General features: G+C 45.8%; 1 protein-coding gene across 1 annotated transcript in view; it reads left to right on the forward strand.

Annotated features, from left to right (window-relative positions):
• Positions 1-528: 528 nt before the first annotated feature.
• celsr2 (cadherin, EGF LAG seven-pass G-type receptor 2) overlaps positions 529-13,424 on the forward strand; it is a 60,365-nt gene continuing 47,469 nt past the window's right edge. The window contains exon 1 of the mRNA XM_069678729.1: positions 529-4,069. Coding sequence (XP_069534830.1) covers positions 529-4,069 — 3,541 coding nt within the window. The remainder of the gene's footprint in view (positions 4,070-13,424) is intronic.

The following is a 13,424-nucleotide window of genomic DNA, read 5'->3' on the forward strand; positions in this document are numbered from 1 at the left end:
ACAAGATAAATACAATGTTGTCAAGTAAACAAATGAAGGTTTTTGTTTTCTGTAAATAAATTAAGCTTTTAGGAAGTTACCATTTATCTTCAGTGGCAGGGGGTTTCTGTCAAGTCCTCAGACCTCTAACAGAGCTGTTGTCTCCTCTCTCTCTCTCTCTCTCTCTCACACGCACGCGCGCGCACACACACACACACACGCACGCACGCACACACACAGGTTTATGATAATGAGGAGCCTCAAGGCGCAGGGGGAGTAGGAGCCATTTTTCACCATTCAAGCGGAGTTACGCGGAAGGAGCGGAGGTACTGCTGCTGCTACCGGTGTGTGTATGTGTGTCTGTGAGCGTGGCCAAGGTTACTGCGGGTTTACCTTCTTCAAATTCACCGGAGTTACGGGAAAGAAGCGCGCGCGCTGAGAGCATGGCTCCTCTGCAACAAAGGGAAACTCACAGGCGGAAAGTTTAAAGGAATAAGGAGCTGCAGATTCAAACATTCGGAGGTCCGACTGAACACAAACTGAGGAGCGATGCACTTCTTTAAATGGGATTTGTTGTGGATTTTCTGGTGGTGTAAACTGGTTTCGCTGGCGCATTGTTACACCGTCCACATCAGTGAGGATGTGGGGACAAGGACAGTGGTGGCCGGCGTGGAGCAGGGCGCACGGTGTACTTTGGATCAGGTACTCGCTCCTAAATTCACGGAGCGGTTTCTGGAGACCGACTCCGCTGCGGGCATTGTTTTTGTTTCGGACTCTGTAAAGTGCTCCTCGCTGCACTCCAACCCCTTCACCGTGTACACTGTGGCTGACTGCATGGACTCCGGCTACAGGCACCTTCTCACCAGCCAATACGACGTGCATGTTCACGGTAGGAACTGTTCAAACAAGCGTAAAAGAAAACCACAGTGGGACATGGAGGTGCTCAGTTTGTTAAACACTCACAGCCACCACAACTCAGAGTGCCACCAAGCAGGCTCTGCTTTATTTGCAGTGGGGGGTCTGCTACCTGGAGCCCCAGTCCGATGCAAAGTGACTAACAGCCATGAGTTTTACTTGTCTGAGGGGGACTTGTTTGTGTCTGAGACTCTGTGCTGGAGGCAGGACACACTCTTTGAGCTAGACCTGCTCTGTGATGTACTCACAGGAAGTGGGTTAAGTGCTAAAGTCGACCCCTTCTCCGTCCACTGGCGTGTGGGGCAGGGCCCCTTCAGACAGGCCCACCTGGAGAAGTTGTTAGAAAAGGCAGCTCAGTCTGATTCAGGTATAGTGAGCAGGAGGAGGAGAAGCACCAATAGCAGCCCACAGTTTCAGCCTCCAATGTACCAAGTGGCTGTGGCAGAGAATAAACCAGCTGGGACTTCTGTTGTTGTTTTGAAAGCAGTAGATGTTGATGAGGGGGAGGCGGGCCGGCTGGAGTACTTTATAGAGGCTCTTTTTGATAGCCGCTCCAACAACCTCTTTGCTGTGGACCCAGCCAATGGTACGGTGTCCACAGTAGAGGTGCTGGACCGGGAGACAAAAGACACCCACGTGTTCCGTGTGACTGCAGTCGACCACGGCTCGCCTCGACGTACAGCCATGGCCACCCTCACTATCACAGTCAGTGACACAAATGATCACAACCCCGTGTTTGAGCAACAGGACTATAAGGAGAGCATCAGGGAGAATCTAGAAATAGGCTATGAGGTGTTGACTGTGAGGGCCACAGATGGGGACGCACCTGTAAATGGTAACATCCTCTACCGTTTCATCAACAGTAATGGGTCCAATGATGTGTTTGAGATTGATTCCAGGTCAGGTGTAATCCGCACCAAAGGTCTAGTAGACAGAGAGGTGGTGGAGGCCTATATGTTGTTAGTTGAGGCAAATGACCAAGGTCGTGACCCCGGGCCTCGCAGCGCCACAGCTACTGTTCACATCGTGGTTGAGGATGACAATGATAATGCTCCGCAGTTCAGTGAGAAGCGCTACATTGTCCAGGTACCAGAGGACATGGCGCCTAACACTGAGATCCTGCAGGTCACCGCCACCGATCAGGACAGAGGGAGCAATGCTATTGTTCACTTCAGCATTATGAGCGGGAACACCAGGGGGCAGTTCTATATCGATGCTCAGACAGGTAAAATGGACCTGGTGAGTCACCTGGATTATGAGGCGAACAAAGAATACACCTTAAGAATCAGAGCTCAGGATGGAGGACGCCCTCCGCTGTCCAACATCAGCGGCCTGGTCACAGTGCAGGTGTTGGATGTTAACGACAATGCCCCCATTTTTGTCAGCACCCCCTTCCAGGCCACCGTGCTGGAGAACGTACCACTGGGCTACTCCATCATCCACATCCAAGCAGTGGATGCAGACTCTGGCGACAACTCCAGGCTGGAGTATCGCCTCACTGAAACCACGCCAAACTTCCCCTTCAGCATCAACAACAGCACAGGGTGGCTTGTAGTGGCAGCCGAGCTGGACAGGGAGAGTGTTGATTTTTACAACTTTGGAGTGGAGGCCCGCGATCACGGCTACCCCCTCATGTCCTCCTCAGCCAGCATCAGCATGACTATTCTGGACGTCAACGACAACAACCCAGAGTTCACTCAGAAGGCTTATTACATGAGACTGAATGAGGATGCAGCTGTGGGGACCAGCGTGGTGACAGTGTCAGCTGTGGACCAGGACATCAACAGTGTGGTGACGTATCAGATATCCAGCGGAAACACTCGCAATAGATTCTCCATCACGAGTCAGAGCGGAGGGGGGCTCATAACACTGGCACTGCCTTTAGACTACAAACTAGAACGGCAATATGTCCTCACTGTCACTGCGAGTGATGGAACACTGTTTGACACAGCGAAAGTGTTTGTTAACGTCACAGACGCAAACACACATCGGCCTGTGTTCCAGAGCTCGCATTACACCGTCAACATCAATGAGGACCAGCCTGTGGGCACCACCGTGGTTGTGATAAGTGCCACAGATGAGGATACAGGTGAGAACGCACGCATCACCTACTTCATGGACGACAGCATCCCTCAGTTTGACATCGACCCGGACACGGGAGCTGTCACCACACAGATGGAGCTGGATTATGAGGACCAGGTTTCCTATACACTCGCCATCACCGCCCGGGATAACGGCATCCCTCAGAAGTCTGATACCACCTACCTGGAGATCCTGGTGAATGATGTCAACGACAACTCCCCCCGCTTTGTCAGAGATCACTATGTGGGCTCTGTTATGGAGGATGTGCCCCTGTTCTCCAGTGTGGTCCAGGTTTCTGCCACTGATAGAGACTCTGGTCTCAACGGCCGTGTCTTCTACACCTTCCAGGGCGGGGAGGATGGCGATGGAGATTTCATAATTGAATCCACCTCTGGCATTGTCCGCACACTGCGCAGATTAGACAGAGAAAATGTGCCTGTTTACAGCCTGCAGGCGTTTGCTGTAGATAAAGGACTTCCTGCTCTTAAAACACCTGTGAACATCCAGGTAACCATCCTAGATGTGAATGACAACCCCCCTGTGTTTGAGAAAGATGATTTTGATATTATGGTGGAGGAAAACAGCCCCATAGGCGTTGTGGTTGCACATATATCAGCCACAGATCCAGATGAAGGCAGTAATGCACAGATTATGTACCAAATAGTCGAGGGAAACATCCCAGAGGTGTTCCAGCTGGACATCTTCTCTGGAGAACTGACGGCCTTAATAGATCTGGACTATGAGACCAGGTCAGAGTATGTCATTGTGGTCCAGGCCACCTCCGCCCCTCTGGTAAGCCGCGCCACCATCCACATCAAACTTGTCGATAAGAACGACAACATCCCTGTGCTCAAGAACTTCCAGATCATCTTCAACAACTACGTAACCGACAAGTCGAGCAGCTTCCCTACGGGAGTGATCGGACGCATCCCCGCGCACGACCCCGACATCTCCGACCAGCTGCACTACAGCTTTGAGGTGGGCAACGAGCTGAACTTGGTCCTCCTGAACCAAAGCACGGGGGAGATCCAGCTGAGCCAGGCCCTGGATAACAACCGGCCCCTGGAGGCCTCCATGAGGATCTCAGTGACAGGTGAGACTGTTAAATAACTCCTTTTAATTGCAGACTCCACACAATGAATGAAAAATAGAGCAGCGAGTGGAGAAAGGCCTTTTCTGATTCCATTAACATGTCATTCCTTCATATAAATACTCGCTTCACTTCACCGGATAATGGAAGTGATGATGACTTAAATATGTCTTCCTCTGCTCTGCTGTTCCTGAGTGATTTCCTTTAGTATTGATATATTCATGAAGGAGGTTTAATATTCACTGCAGGATGTTTGTGAGCTACTCCACCCCCCAAAACTCAGAGTACCAAGTCACAAAGAATGTAAATTCTGTTAATAGTTTTGTTTGGTTTATGTCGGGGCATCCTGTAATTTTAGGACCTCTCATTAAGGAGCTTTCTGCTTTACAGAAGGAGGATTTAGTCCCGTCTATTGTGTAGATTCAAATAGCTGTTTGTCTGAGCACGTCTGTATCCTGTGGGATCCACACTCCAGTGGGTAGACTGATCATGCCCCATTATTGCCCACCGCACACCCCCCCTATCACATACAATGAAAGACCTAATTCAATTATTGTCTATTTCTATAGCTTGTTAAAAAATTACAAGCAAGAGTTAATGTTCTGTGAGTGTTGTATTGTTTGACAGGCTTGTTTTTCAAGTGCCGGCTTCACGATGCAGTCAGATGGCAGATAGTTGTGATATGAATGTTTTGGACATGAAAGATGATATAAACCCCAATCAAGCTTCTTCTTCTTTGCTTTTCATGCTCACTGCTGGTTCGTCTTTCCCATCTTGCATGTCTTAAACCGCCTGCACCTTTAATTTCGCATGCCATTGCAAATTATAGAGTTTTATTTGCACTAAAATGTGACTGAACTTGAAATGTACCCACAGAGAGAGTGTGTGGGGGCGTATGTTGTTGTTAGCCTCTCTTGAGCTTATGTGACGCAGTGTAAATCTTCTTTCTCTTTGACCTTGGCACAACCGAAGAAAAGAGGGAAACAGAACCGGGGGGTGTTATTAAGAGATTGTGCTTCAAGGTTAAAGATGAAATCAGATACTTGGTAATATTCGAAGGATTTCTTTAACTTGACTGATATAGTCGGACAGTGTGAAGTGCTTTATTGATGAGTTGACACTTGGATACTGTACGGTCTGAGTGGGTAGTCGTTATGATGGATTGGAGCAGAGCTTTGCCTCTCTGGAGAACAATGGTGATCTGTCGATTTAGGAGCAGGGGCTACAGCTCATACCAGGCTGTGGTCGGGGGCAACAGCTGTGACTCCACCGAGGACCAATTAGAGGCTGTGTCTCCCCAGCGCGTCCCGCACCTGCTGGGGTTTATGTGTCAGCACCCCTGCAGGAGACAGAGGGAGATGGAGGGAGGCAGAAGGACGGAGGGGGAAGGGGTGGAGGGGTGAAGTTGTGGTTGTGCAAACCTGGGAACAAGTTCGAAAAATACAGTCGTCCTGTAACGGAGAAGGAAAGTCATTAGACGGGGACGGTTGGAGGAGGAGATGGGGAAGGAAGATGAGCTCCTCCTATAGATGCTGCTGACCCCAATTTTCAAAGGCTTCTCCCTCCAGGGACCTCCCAAGTCTGCCCATTATCTTTCTCTTTATGCCGCCGTTTAAGAGGCCCCTTATGATGGACGATTTCTGATGGGCTCTTTTGTATGTTGTGGGACTGTGATTAACAACGTTTCTGAGCACCGCTCTTCACACTGAGACGGCTGTAACAGCTCTAATGAAGCTATACTTTACTCCATGTTTAATGTGTGTCCAGTGTAGTAGCTCCTGGATGTTAACCTTTAAACCATCGACACATAATGACGATCTTAAACTGAGGAGTCTGATCTATTGCCCTCATGTACAGTAATGACATTTCAGTTAAAGCTGGACCTCCATTTGGCTTAAAAAACCATCAATATTTTAAATGATTTACACTAAAGTTATCATCCCATTATATTACCAATACCCTGTAAAACAAAGTGAGAACCATTGGGAACTGATTTTTGCAACAAAGAATGCTCAAAAATCTGTATTTATTATAAAGTATTATTTAAATAGAAGTTCCATAACATGACTAATCTTCTCAAAAGCCTGCTCCTCCATACACGACGCCCTCTTAAAAAGCGGCAGACAACCGCATAACCCACGGATCCTGCTGCTTTATTGAGTCATGGCTGTGTGCTCGGGAATAAATTAAGCAATTATAACCATTTAATTACATTAACCACTTATGGAGTCAGATTAACAGCGGCGCTTTGCAGGCCTTCTGCCTCTGCACTCACAGGGAGGATGGAGTCTGATATTTATTTTGGGTTGTGTGCGATGTCTCTTTTGAATTCTAGCTGCCGTTTCTGGGGATAAAACTGGCGTATGTGATGATAATATTCACCATGTGTCACTTCTGCATTATGAAGAGAGCTGTGCTCGCGCCGCAGAGTGGCGGGCCCGCTTGTCGTCTGAGGGATTAGATTTGCTGCATCTGTATCCTGGGATCTGTCAGGCCCGTGTTGACACACTCAGGCGCTGATCTACTGTTTCCGGGCAAGCGTGAGCCTGCATAAATAAGTGTTTGGGTTGGATGGCGAAGGTTTTTTTTTCCCCTGCTCATCTTTCATTCTTAAAGCCCTGTTAATTTCCGTATAGAAAGTATAGATAATCCTGCATTATCCTGCATTTCTGAACATGTTCTTACACTGGGTAGTTTGAGTATGAGGCCAATTTGTTGGGCCTTTTATAGCTTTTTCACTATCGTACTGATGTGTGACTTTCTGCACATTTCTTGTGATATAAAATAGAAGTGACATTTGGACCTCCTGTCTGTGCTGCAGTTATACATCGTATACATAATAGCAACTCGGCCATGAGGACACTTTGTCCTTGTTTTAATCAGATTCAGAGTCCGAGCCAATATTGTGCCCCCGTGCTCACTTTGCAAACACCGATGCAGAGATTTAACAGACAAACACGCCTCCGCAACTAATGATGGCAGTTTGATTCAGCTCACATCACGCTGCAGGTTGTACAGACGCTCAAATTACATGGTGGACGGCAGATTATTTTTTTTTCTTCTTCTCCACGTTTCAAGTGTGAGTCTGGAGAGGCTGTGGGAGCTCCAAGGTTAAATGACTTCGCTGTCAAACTTGTGTGAGCCAAACTTTCTGGCAACGAGCCCGCCTTTCTGGACCGAACTACGAAAACGCTCGAATGTGTCAACTTGTAGTTTTTCCAGGATTATTTGCTCATTTGAAAACTTTTACATTTTAAGATGCTCCTTTGTTGGATTGTTCTTGTTCTTCACTTTTCTATATGTTGAATGTGTGATTATGCTTTCCTAGACTCGCTGCTCTTCACCACCCTTGCGTAAGATAAAGCTACAAGACTGGAATCCTAATGGATGAGACTCTCTGCTCCATGACATATTGTATAAGTCCGGGAGCCGAGACATTCACAGCCTGCGTAATTTCATTATAATCTATTAAACCTTTAAGCTGTCTGTGGAGGGACTTTCTCAGGGGTTTGTCTTCTGTAACACTAGCTCATCAAATCTGCTGTGCGTTTGTGTGTCCGCGTGTGTGTGTGTGGCCTCCAACAGCTGGACCCCTCTGATTGCTTCCCCGCTCGCCTTCCCGTCTATATAATTATTTCACCCGAGCGGAGCGCACCTTGGATTTCTGTGTTCTTTATGCTTGATGAATTTCTGTTTGCCTTATGGTTGATTCATCGGATTGAAAGTCACAGCTTGCAAACGCTCGGCCCGTGTTTCCTGCGACTGGAGTCATCTGTAATGCGCTCTGTTCATTCTTCTCGCCTTCCTGGACGGCGTTAGTCACACTCGCCGGCTTGCTTGGAATGTTTGTATCATTGTTTAGAATCACCTATCACCTTGATCCTGTTTCTCTTTCCCTCCTTTTTGTTTGCCTGTCACCAATCCCCATTTTTCTCCTATCTGCCCGGGTCTTATAGCTCTCACCCCTGCACCCTCCACTGTTCACTCCCATCATTTCAAGCTCCTCCACCCTCCCTCTTTACCCCCTCCTTTCTCTGTCCCTCCCTCCTCCCTTTGACTGTTGTCCCCTCATCTCTCTCCCCTGTGAAAGGAAGAATGCCTAAGAGAAATGCTTTGTTAAGCGCCCAGTTGTCATGGTGAACCCAGCAATGCCTGAGAAATTCCTTGTGGGTGGGGACGAGGGGTAAGGTCCCTTTTGTGGAGTGAAGATGGGGGGGAGGGGAGGCACATAAAGTTCTAAAGAGCAACTGTCCCTCCTCTCCTTTTTTTCCAGCGAAGCATGTAAGGCTTTCTTTGGGACACACTGACCTGTCCTGCCCGCTGCAAACATTTTTACAGGACATGCATCAAGTCAGCCGACACCTGACTGCAGATATAAACTTTCCATCTGCGGCGTTTTTGAAGGACAGAGTCTAGTCTCGCATGTGACAAGACTTCAGAGGCGCTGAAGCGTCTAAAGCTCCCGGTGATATGATAGTGTTGTCTTTCAGCTCTGAGTTGTGACACAGATGCACTCACAGGGTATCCGATTTCTCGCTGCCAGCTTGTTTCTTTACATGCAGGACATCCTCCTGCGGGCCTCGCTCCGCCTCGCTCGGTTGCACCGGGGGTGAGGAGGGGTGGAGGATGACATCATCTGTGTATTAGGAGGGGAAGTGGTGTTTGGGATTAGGGCCGGTGCATCGCTGGGGTGAGGAGACCTTGTGGTGCTTGCATATATCTCGCCGTTGTCCTGCATTGTCCTCGCTACCCCTGCAGACAATGCTCTGTCTGGGGTTGCCCCACCTCCACCCCCCTCTGTCTTTGTGTCCACTTGTTTGCCCCGGTGCTGGTGTCGTCACGACAGTTTCACCAGGCCAGCCATTCATCCATGAATTATCCTATTTACAGTACAATCTCCCTTCTAGTGAATCTCTGACGGGGCACATATGGAGCAGTTATTTTTAAACATAGGGGTTAATACTTCTTCTGCTCTTTAATGGGAAACATTATTGTGGAGTAGATCTAACTAATAAAAGGTATATAAAAAGTTTGATTTAAAAAAAATTAAATTAAATAAAATAGTATATCTGCACATTAAGTCAGCTGTAACAACTGTATTACTATTTCTAAGCTTAATCCAAAAGGCAACTGGACCTGGTTAAGTTCTTGAAGACGTTTCACCTCTCAACTTCAAGAACTTAAACCAAGTCCTGTTGCCTTTTGGATTAAGCTTAGAATTACCACGACCTGGACGACTGAGAACCTACACAGATACCTGTAATACTCGTCGTTGCAATTAAAAAGTTGTAACCTAGCAACAGTTGGCGTAAAGGATGGAGCAATGATTACAATAGCTAACTAAAAGCTAGATATAAACAGACAAAAAGTAGCCATGTGTAGTTAACCTGCTTGTAGGCAGTTGTTAAAATTGTTAAAATGACATATAAAAGGTTGGAATAGTGAGCTAAAGTCATGGCTAAATGATTTGAATAGCTAGCTTAAATTGTTTTGTAAATGGTGTTTAAAGTAAAAAAAGATAATGTATTAAAATAGATTAAAGTAGCCAAAAGGTTCACATACTTAAAGCAATAGATACATTGGTGAAAATGTTAAAAGTAATGTTGTAATGTAATGTTGTAAATATTAAGCTTAAGTATTGGATAAATAGCTATCCATTACTTTAGCAGCACTTTAGCATCTCTGGCTGCTCCTAGCGCAGTATGAATGCACATTTAGACAACAGACTAAAACATTACGATTTTAATTGTATAAAAAAGACTTTTAACATTCATCACGTTTCTATAACTTGTAGTTTTTATAGTTACACCATCTCACAATCATTTTAATGAAACATATTTGGAACATGACGTGGTGTTGATAAAGGGGTGCTTCTAAAGGGCTGTCTAACAATATAGGAACAACTGATCTCGTAGGCCTACGATAGACAATACTTACTTCTTCCCCGGCCCTCCGCTGTTGTACACACATCACTACACTACATGATTCTCACACTGTCAATGTGACAGATTATGTTTCTCTAACAGCCCGTTAGCTTTACGCTACATTGCGCTCATTTAGAGCCTAACCAGACTGAGATTTCACACTGACCTGGTTTCATATGCTGTCGAGGAAACTGTCAACATGCGGCTGTTAGACACGAGGTGGTGGAGGTGGTGAACCTTGGATGTTTCGTCACTGCCTAATTTATATTAACACTGACAGGCTCACGAAAACAGAAGGTTTCCTCTTGAGCTCTTAAGTGGTGCTGTTGTTCTTTCTCAGCCTGATGGCACTTAAAGAGTGAGAGTTACTATTTATATACGCTCACATGCAGATGGTTCTTTTTCATTTATTCCTACTTTGTCTTTCCAAAAATAATGTAGGTGCGACAGCGCTCAAACATTACACTGTCAGAATAAGTTTATATAACAGCTCTGGTGTTTTTTAGCACTGGTATCAGACCTGGCTTTGAGTTACTTCCTGCTCTATTTTAAAGCATCTCAATGAATGACACAGTTGTTATTGTGCTGCTAAATGCTAAGTATCCAATATCTATCACATTACTATTGGTGCGTTTGAATAACGGCCTCATGCTTGGTCACGTCTTTGCATGCTAATGTCTCTTTACTTTCGCGCTGACAGACGTTTTCCTTTGATATGCAAATGATCTGATTGGACGAGTTCAGATCCTTTTCTGCGGCTCTAAAGCCGCCTCACTATAGAGGGAAGAATCTGTGGAATGTCCTCTTATTGTGGGTTTCAGATACAGCAGAAAAGTGTCATCGGGGGGATGCTGTGGCCGGGTCCACAAATGAGTACGAATGGCCTCTGTCCAGCACAGTCAGCTTCCCTGCTGAATGGGGGAGTCCGCAGAGGGATTGTGGGTTTGCTCCGACTCCTCTGGATGGAAATCCTTGAGCTGACATTGAGCTACACAAGCAGTTTTCATTATTGACTCCTCGGTCACTGTAGGATTTAGGTGGTGTTGTGTTGTGCTTATCATTACAGCTGATCTTTGGCCTTTTTTACTTAAGCTTAATTGCTCTGCAGCTGAAGATAAAACAGACAGTTACACACCGGCTGGATTAAAAAAGGAAACATTATTATTTAAAAACAAGGTCAGAGACACATGATAATTTTATTAACCTGTATTCTTTCAGAAACATAAATCCTCATACACAGTGGAATTGATAATCACACATTATGAAGCTTAGTGTAATTTGTGTTGCCTGATGTAACAGTGCTCACATACAGATAACAGCCAATCTGCTGTGTGGGCGTTTAAACATGCCGTCCGTTCCCTCCTTTCAGAGTGTGATATACAAGAAGGTTTTCTCTTGTACATTAGCTGTTGATGTGTTTGTATTTTGTGCTCCAGCTTTTTTTCCATAATGGAAACAACAATACAGATCTCAGTCTGATGGAGGTGACGAGCGTTTATCCCAAACTGATCATGAATCCGCCTCAGTCTGACCTCACGGTTTGCTGAGAGTCCCCAGAGCTGCGGATGTTCATGCATGTTTTCAGTGATTAGAGAAGCTTTAACTTTGTCTCTCGAGGGGATGGCTACTAGTTTAGAGTTCTCACCAACAAAGTAGGGTTTACTGGATAATAGTAGATGGTGTTTATGAGAGAGAGTTTAAATCATACTATACCCCTGTTAACTGTTTATTTATCTGTTGTCTTGTGCTAAACAAATGGCCAAAGGGTAAAAACATCCCTCTCTGTTATCTTTCTGTAAAATGTTAATCAAATTGACTTCATTTTAACCAAAATTCATACAATCAAATGTGATTTTGTGACTAGCTAACAACATCACACAAGACTGCACTTGACTGTTAGCTTATATTTCGTAGCAGCTAGCAGAGCGGTATTACAGGTGTGTGTTTGAAGTTATGTTTCTGTCTTGCTTTCTAGTAAATAGTAGCCCTTTTTAAACCGTGGTTCCACCTCAGCGCCGTAACGAAGCATTTTACATTGGACCAAGCCACGCCGTCCCAGTGTGTGTTTTTACAAAGCGTTTCAGCGTTGCGGGCGTGCTTCAAATGCACACACACGGCGTTGTTCCCCTGACACTGTTTCGCCTCTGAAGACGTGTAACAGAGGCGTAATAATCCCACCTTGAATTGGCAGTGTATAAGTGGCTAGTGAGATGAGAAGATTGATACCACTTTCATATTTGTATGTGTGGTATTAAGGTTCAACCAGCGAAAGGTTAGCCTAGCTTAGCTTTATGTAGCAGAAAGCCTGGAAATGGTAAAGACAGCTCGCCTCGCTTCGTCTAAAGATGACTAAATCTACCTTGTAGCACCTCTAAAAGTAATTAATTAGCATGTTATGTCTCTTCTCTCAAGAACTGTAGTGTGTACTTTAAAAATAACACATTCAGAAGCTAAAGACGCTAAGCTAAACGCTTAGACTTTAATATGATGTTATGGAGTCAGAGGGCAACAGTAATATTTTAAGACTTTGGATGTTTAGTGACAACAAAAAGAGTTACTATTTACACATCCCATAATAGTGTTTTGAAGATATCCGTAACATATTTTTACAAATCCTTAAAATGGTTTAACTTAACAATAACATAAACAGCATTCAGATTTAAGAACAAAACTGTACAAATTTTGGTTTGTGGCTGTTCAAAATTGGCAAGTGGGTCTTTGCTGGCGAGGATTTAAACCTTAAACCCTGGCTGTGGCTCTGGGCGAGCGTGCTGGAGTCCTTGTTGAGAAGCTTTTCTTGACTTCCGATGGGGAAGTGAGCCGCTGTAGCTGGACGGAGGCCTGGCAGGTGTCGTTAAAGTATTTTATGCGGAGCGTGGTGGTTGTGGCGGTGGGGTGTCAGCTTCGGCCGTTGCTTGTCTAGTGGGGGGTCAGGAAGAGGGGAGAATGGGGAGGGGGGTGGGGGTATAAGGGTAATGAGATGAAAAATCCTTCCTTTCTTTTACAATGCGTGCCCCCCCTCCCCCCAAACCAGTCGTCAGCCTCCATTCAAGCGGCAGTCGAGTGAGTTTCACCTTTCAGTCCTGGTTAATTCAAGCAGGCCGCTCCTCAGCCACATTTTACCGCGTCCCTTTTGATCAGCGGGACTTGAAATTCCAGCTTTTAAATTAAATCAACACCCAACAGAGTGCACTTAGTTTTAATGAAGGAGACATCTGATAAGCTTGATCCACTGAGACTTCTCCAGCATCTTGGTAAACTTCTACCCCCTCGCTCTTTAACCCACATCAGCCCTCATTAGTGTTTCCAGGACTGATTTTAGTCTCTTTCTACTTTGCTGGGGTGTTGATCGAACCGCTTGCTGACTGGTATGAAGGTGGGAATTAAAAATGCTGACCTGCTGGGGGGCTTTCAGTTCCTTTATCTCACCTGAG

Source organism: Semicossyphus pulcher, unplaced genomic scaffold, assembly GCF_022749685.1.
Source record: "Semicossyphus pulcher isolate SPU_LCO1_2020_fin unplaced genomic scaffold, fSemPul1.0.p SCAF_3, whole genome shotgun sequence".
Lineage (NCBI taxonomy): Eukaryota > Metazoa > Chordata > Actinopteri > Labriformes > Labridae > Semicossyphus > Semicossyphus pulcher.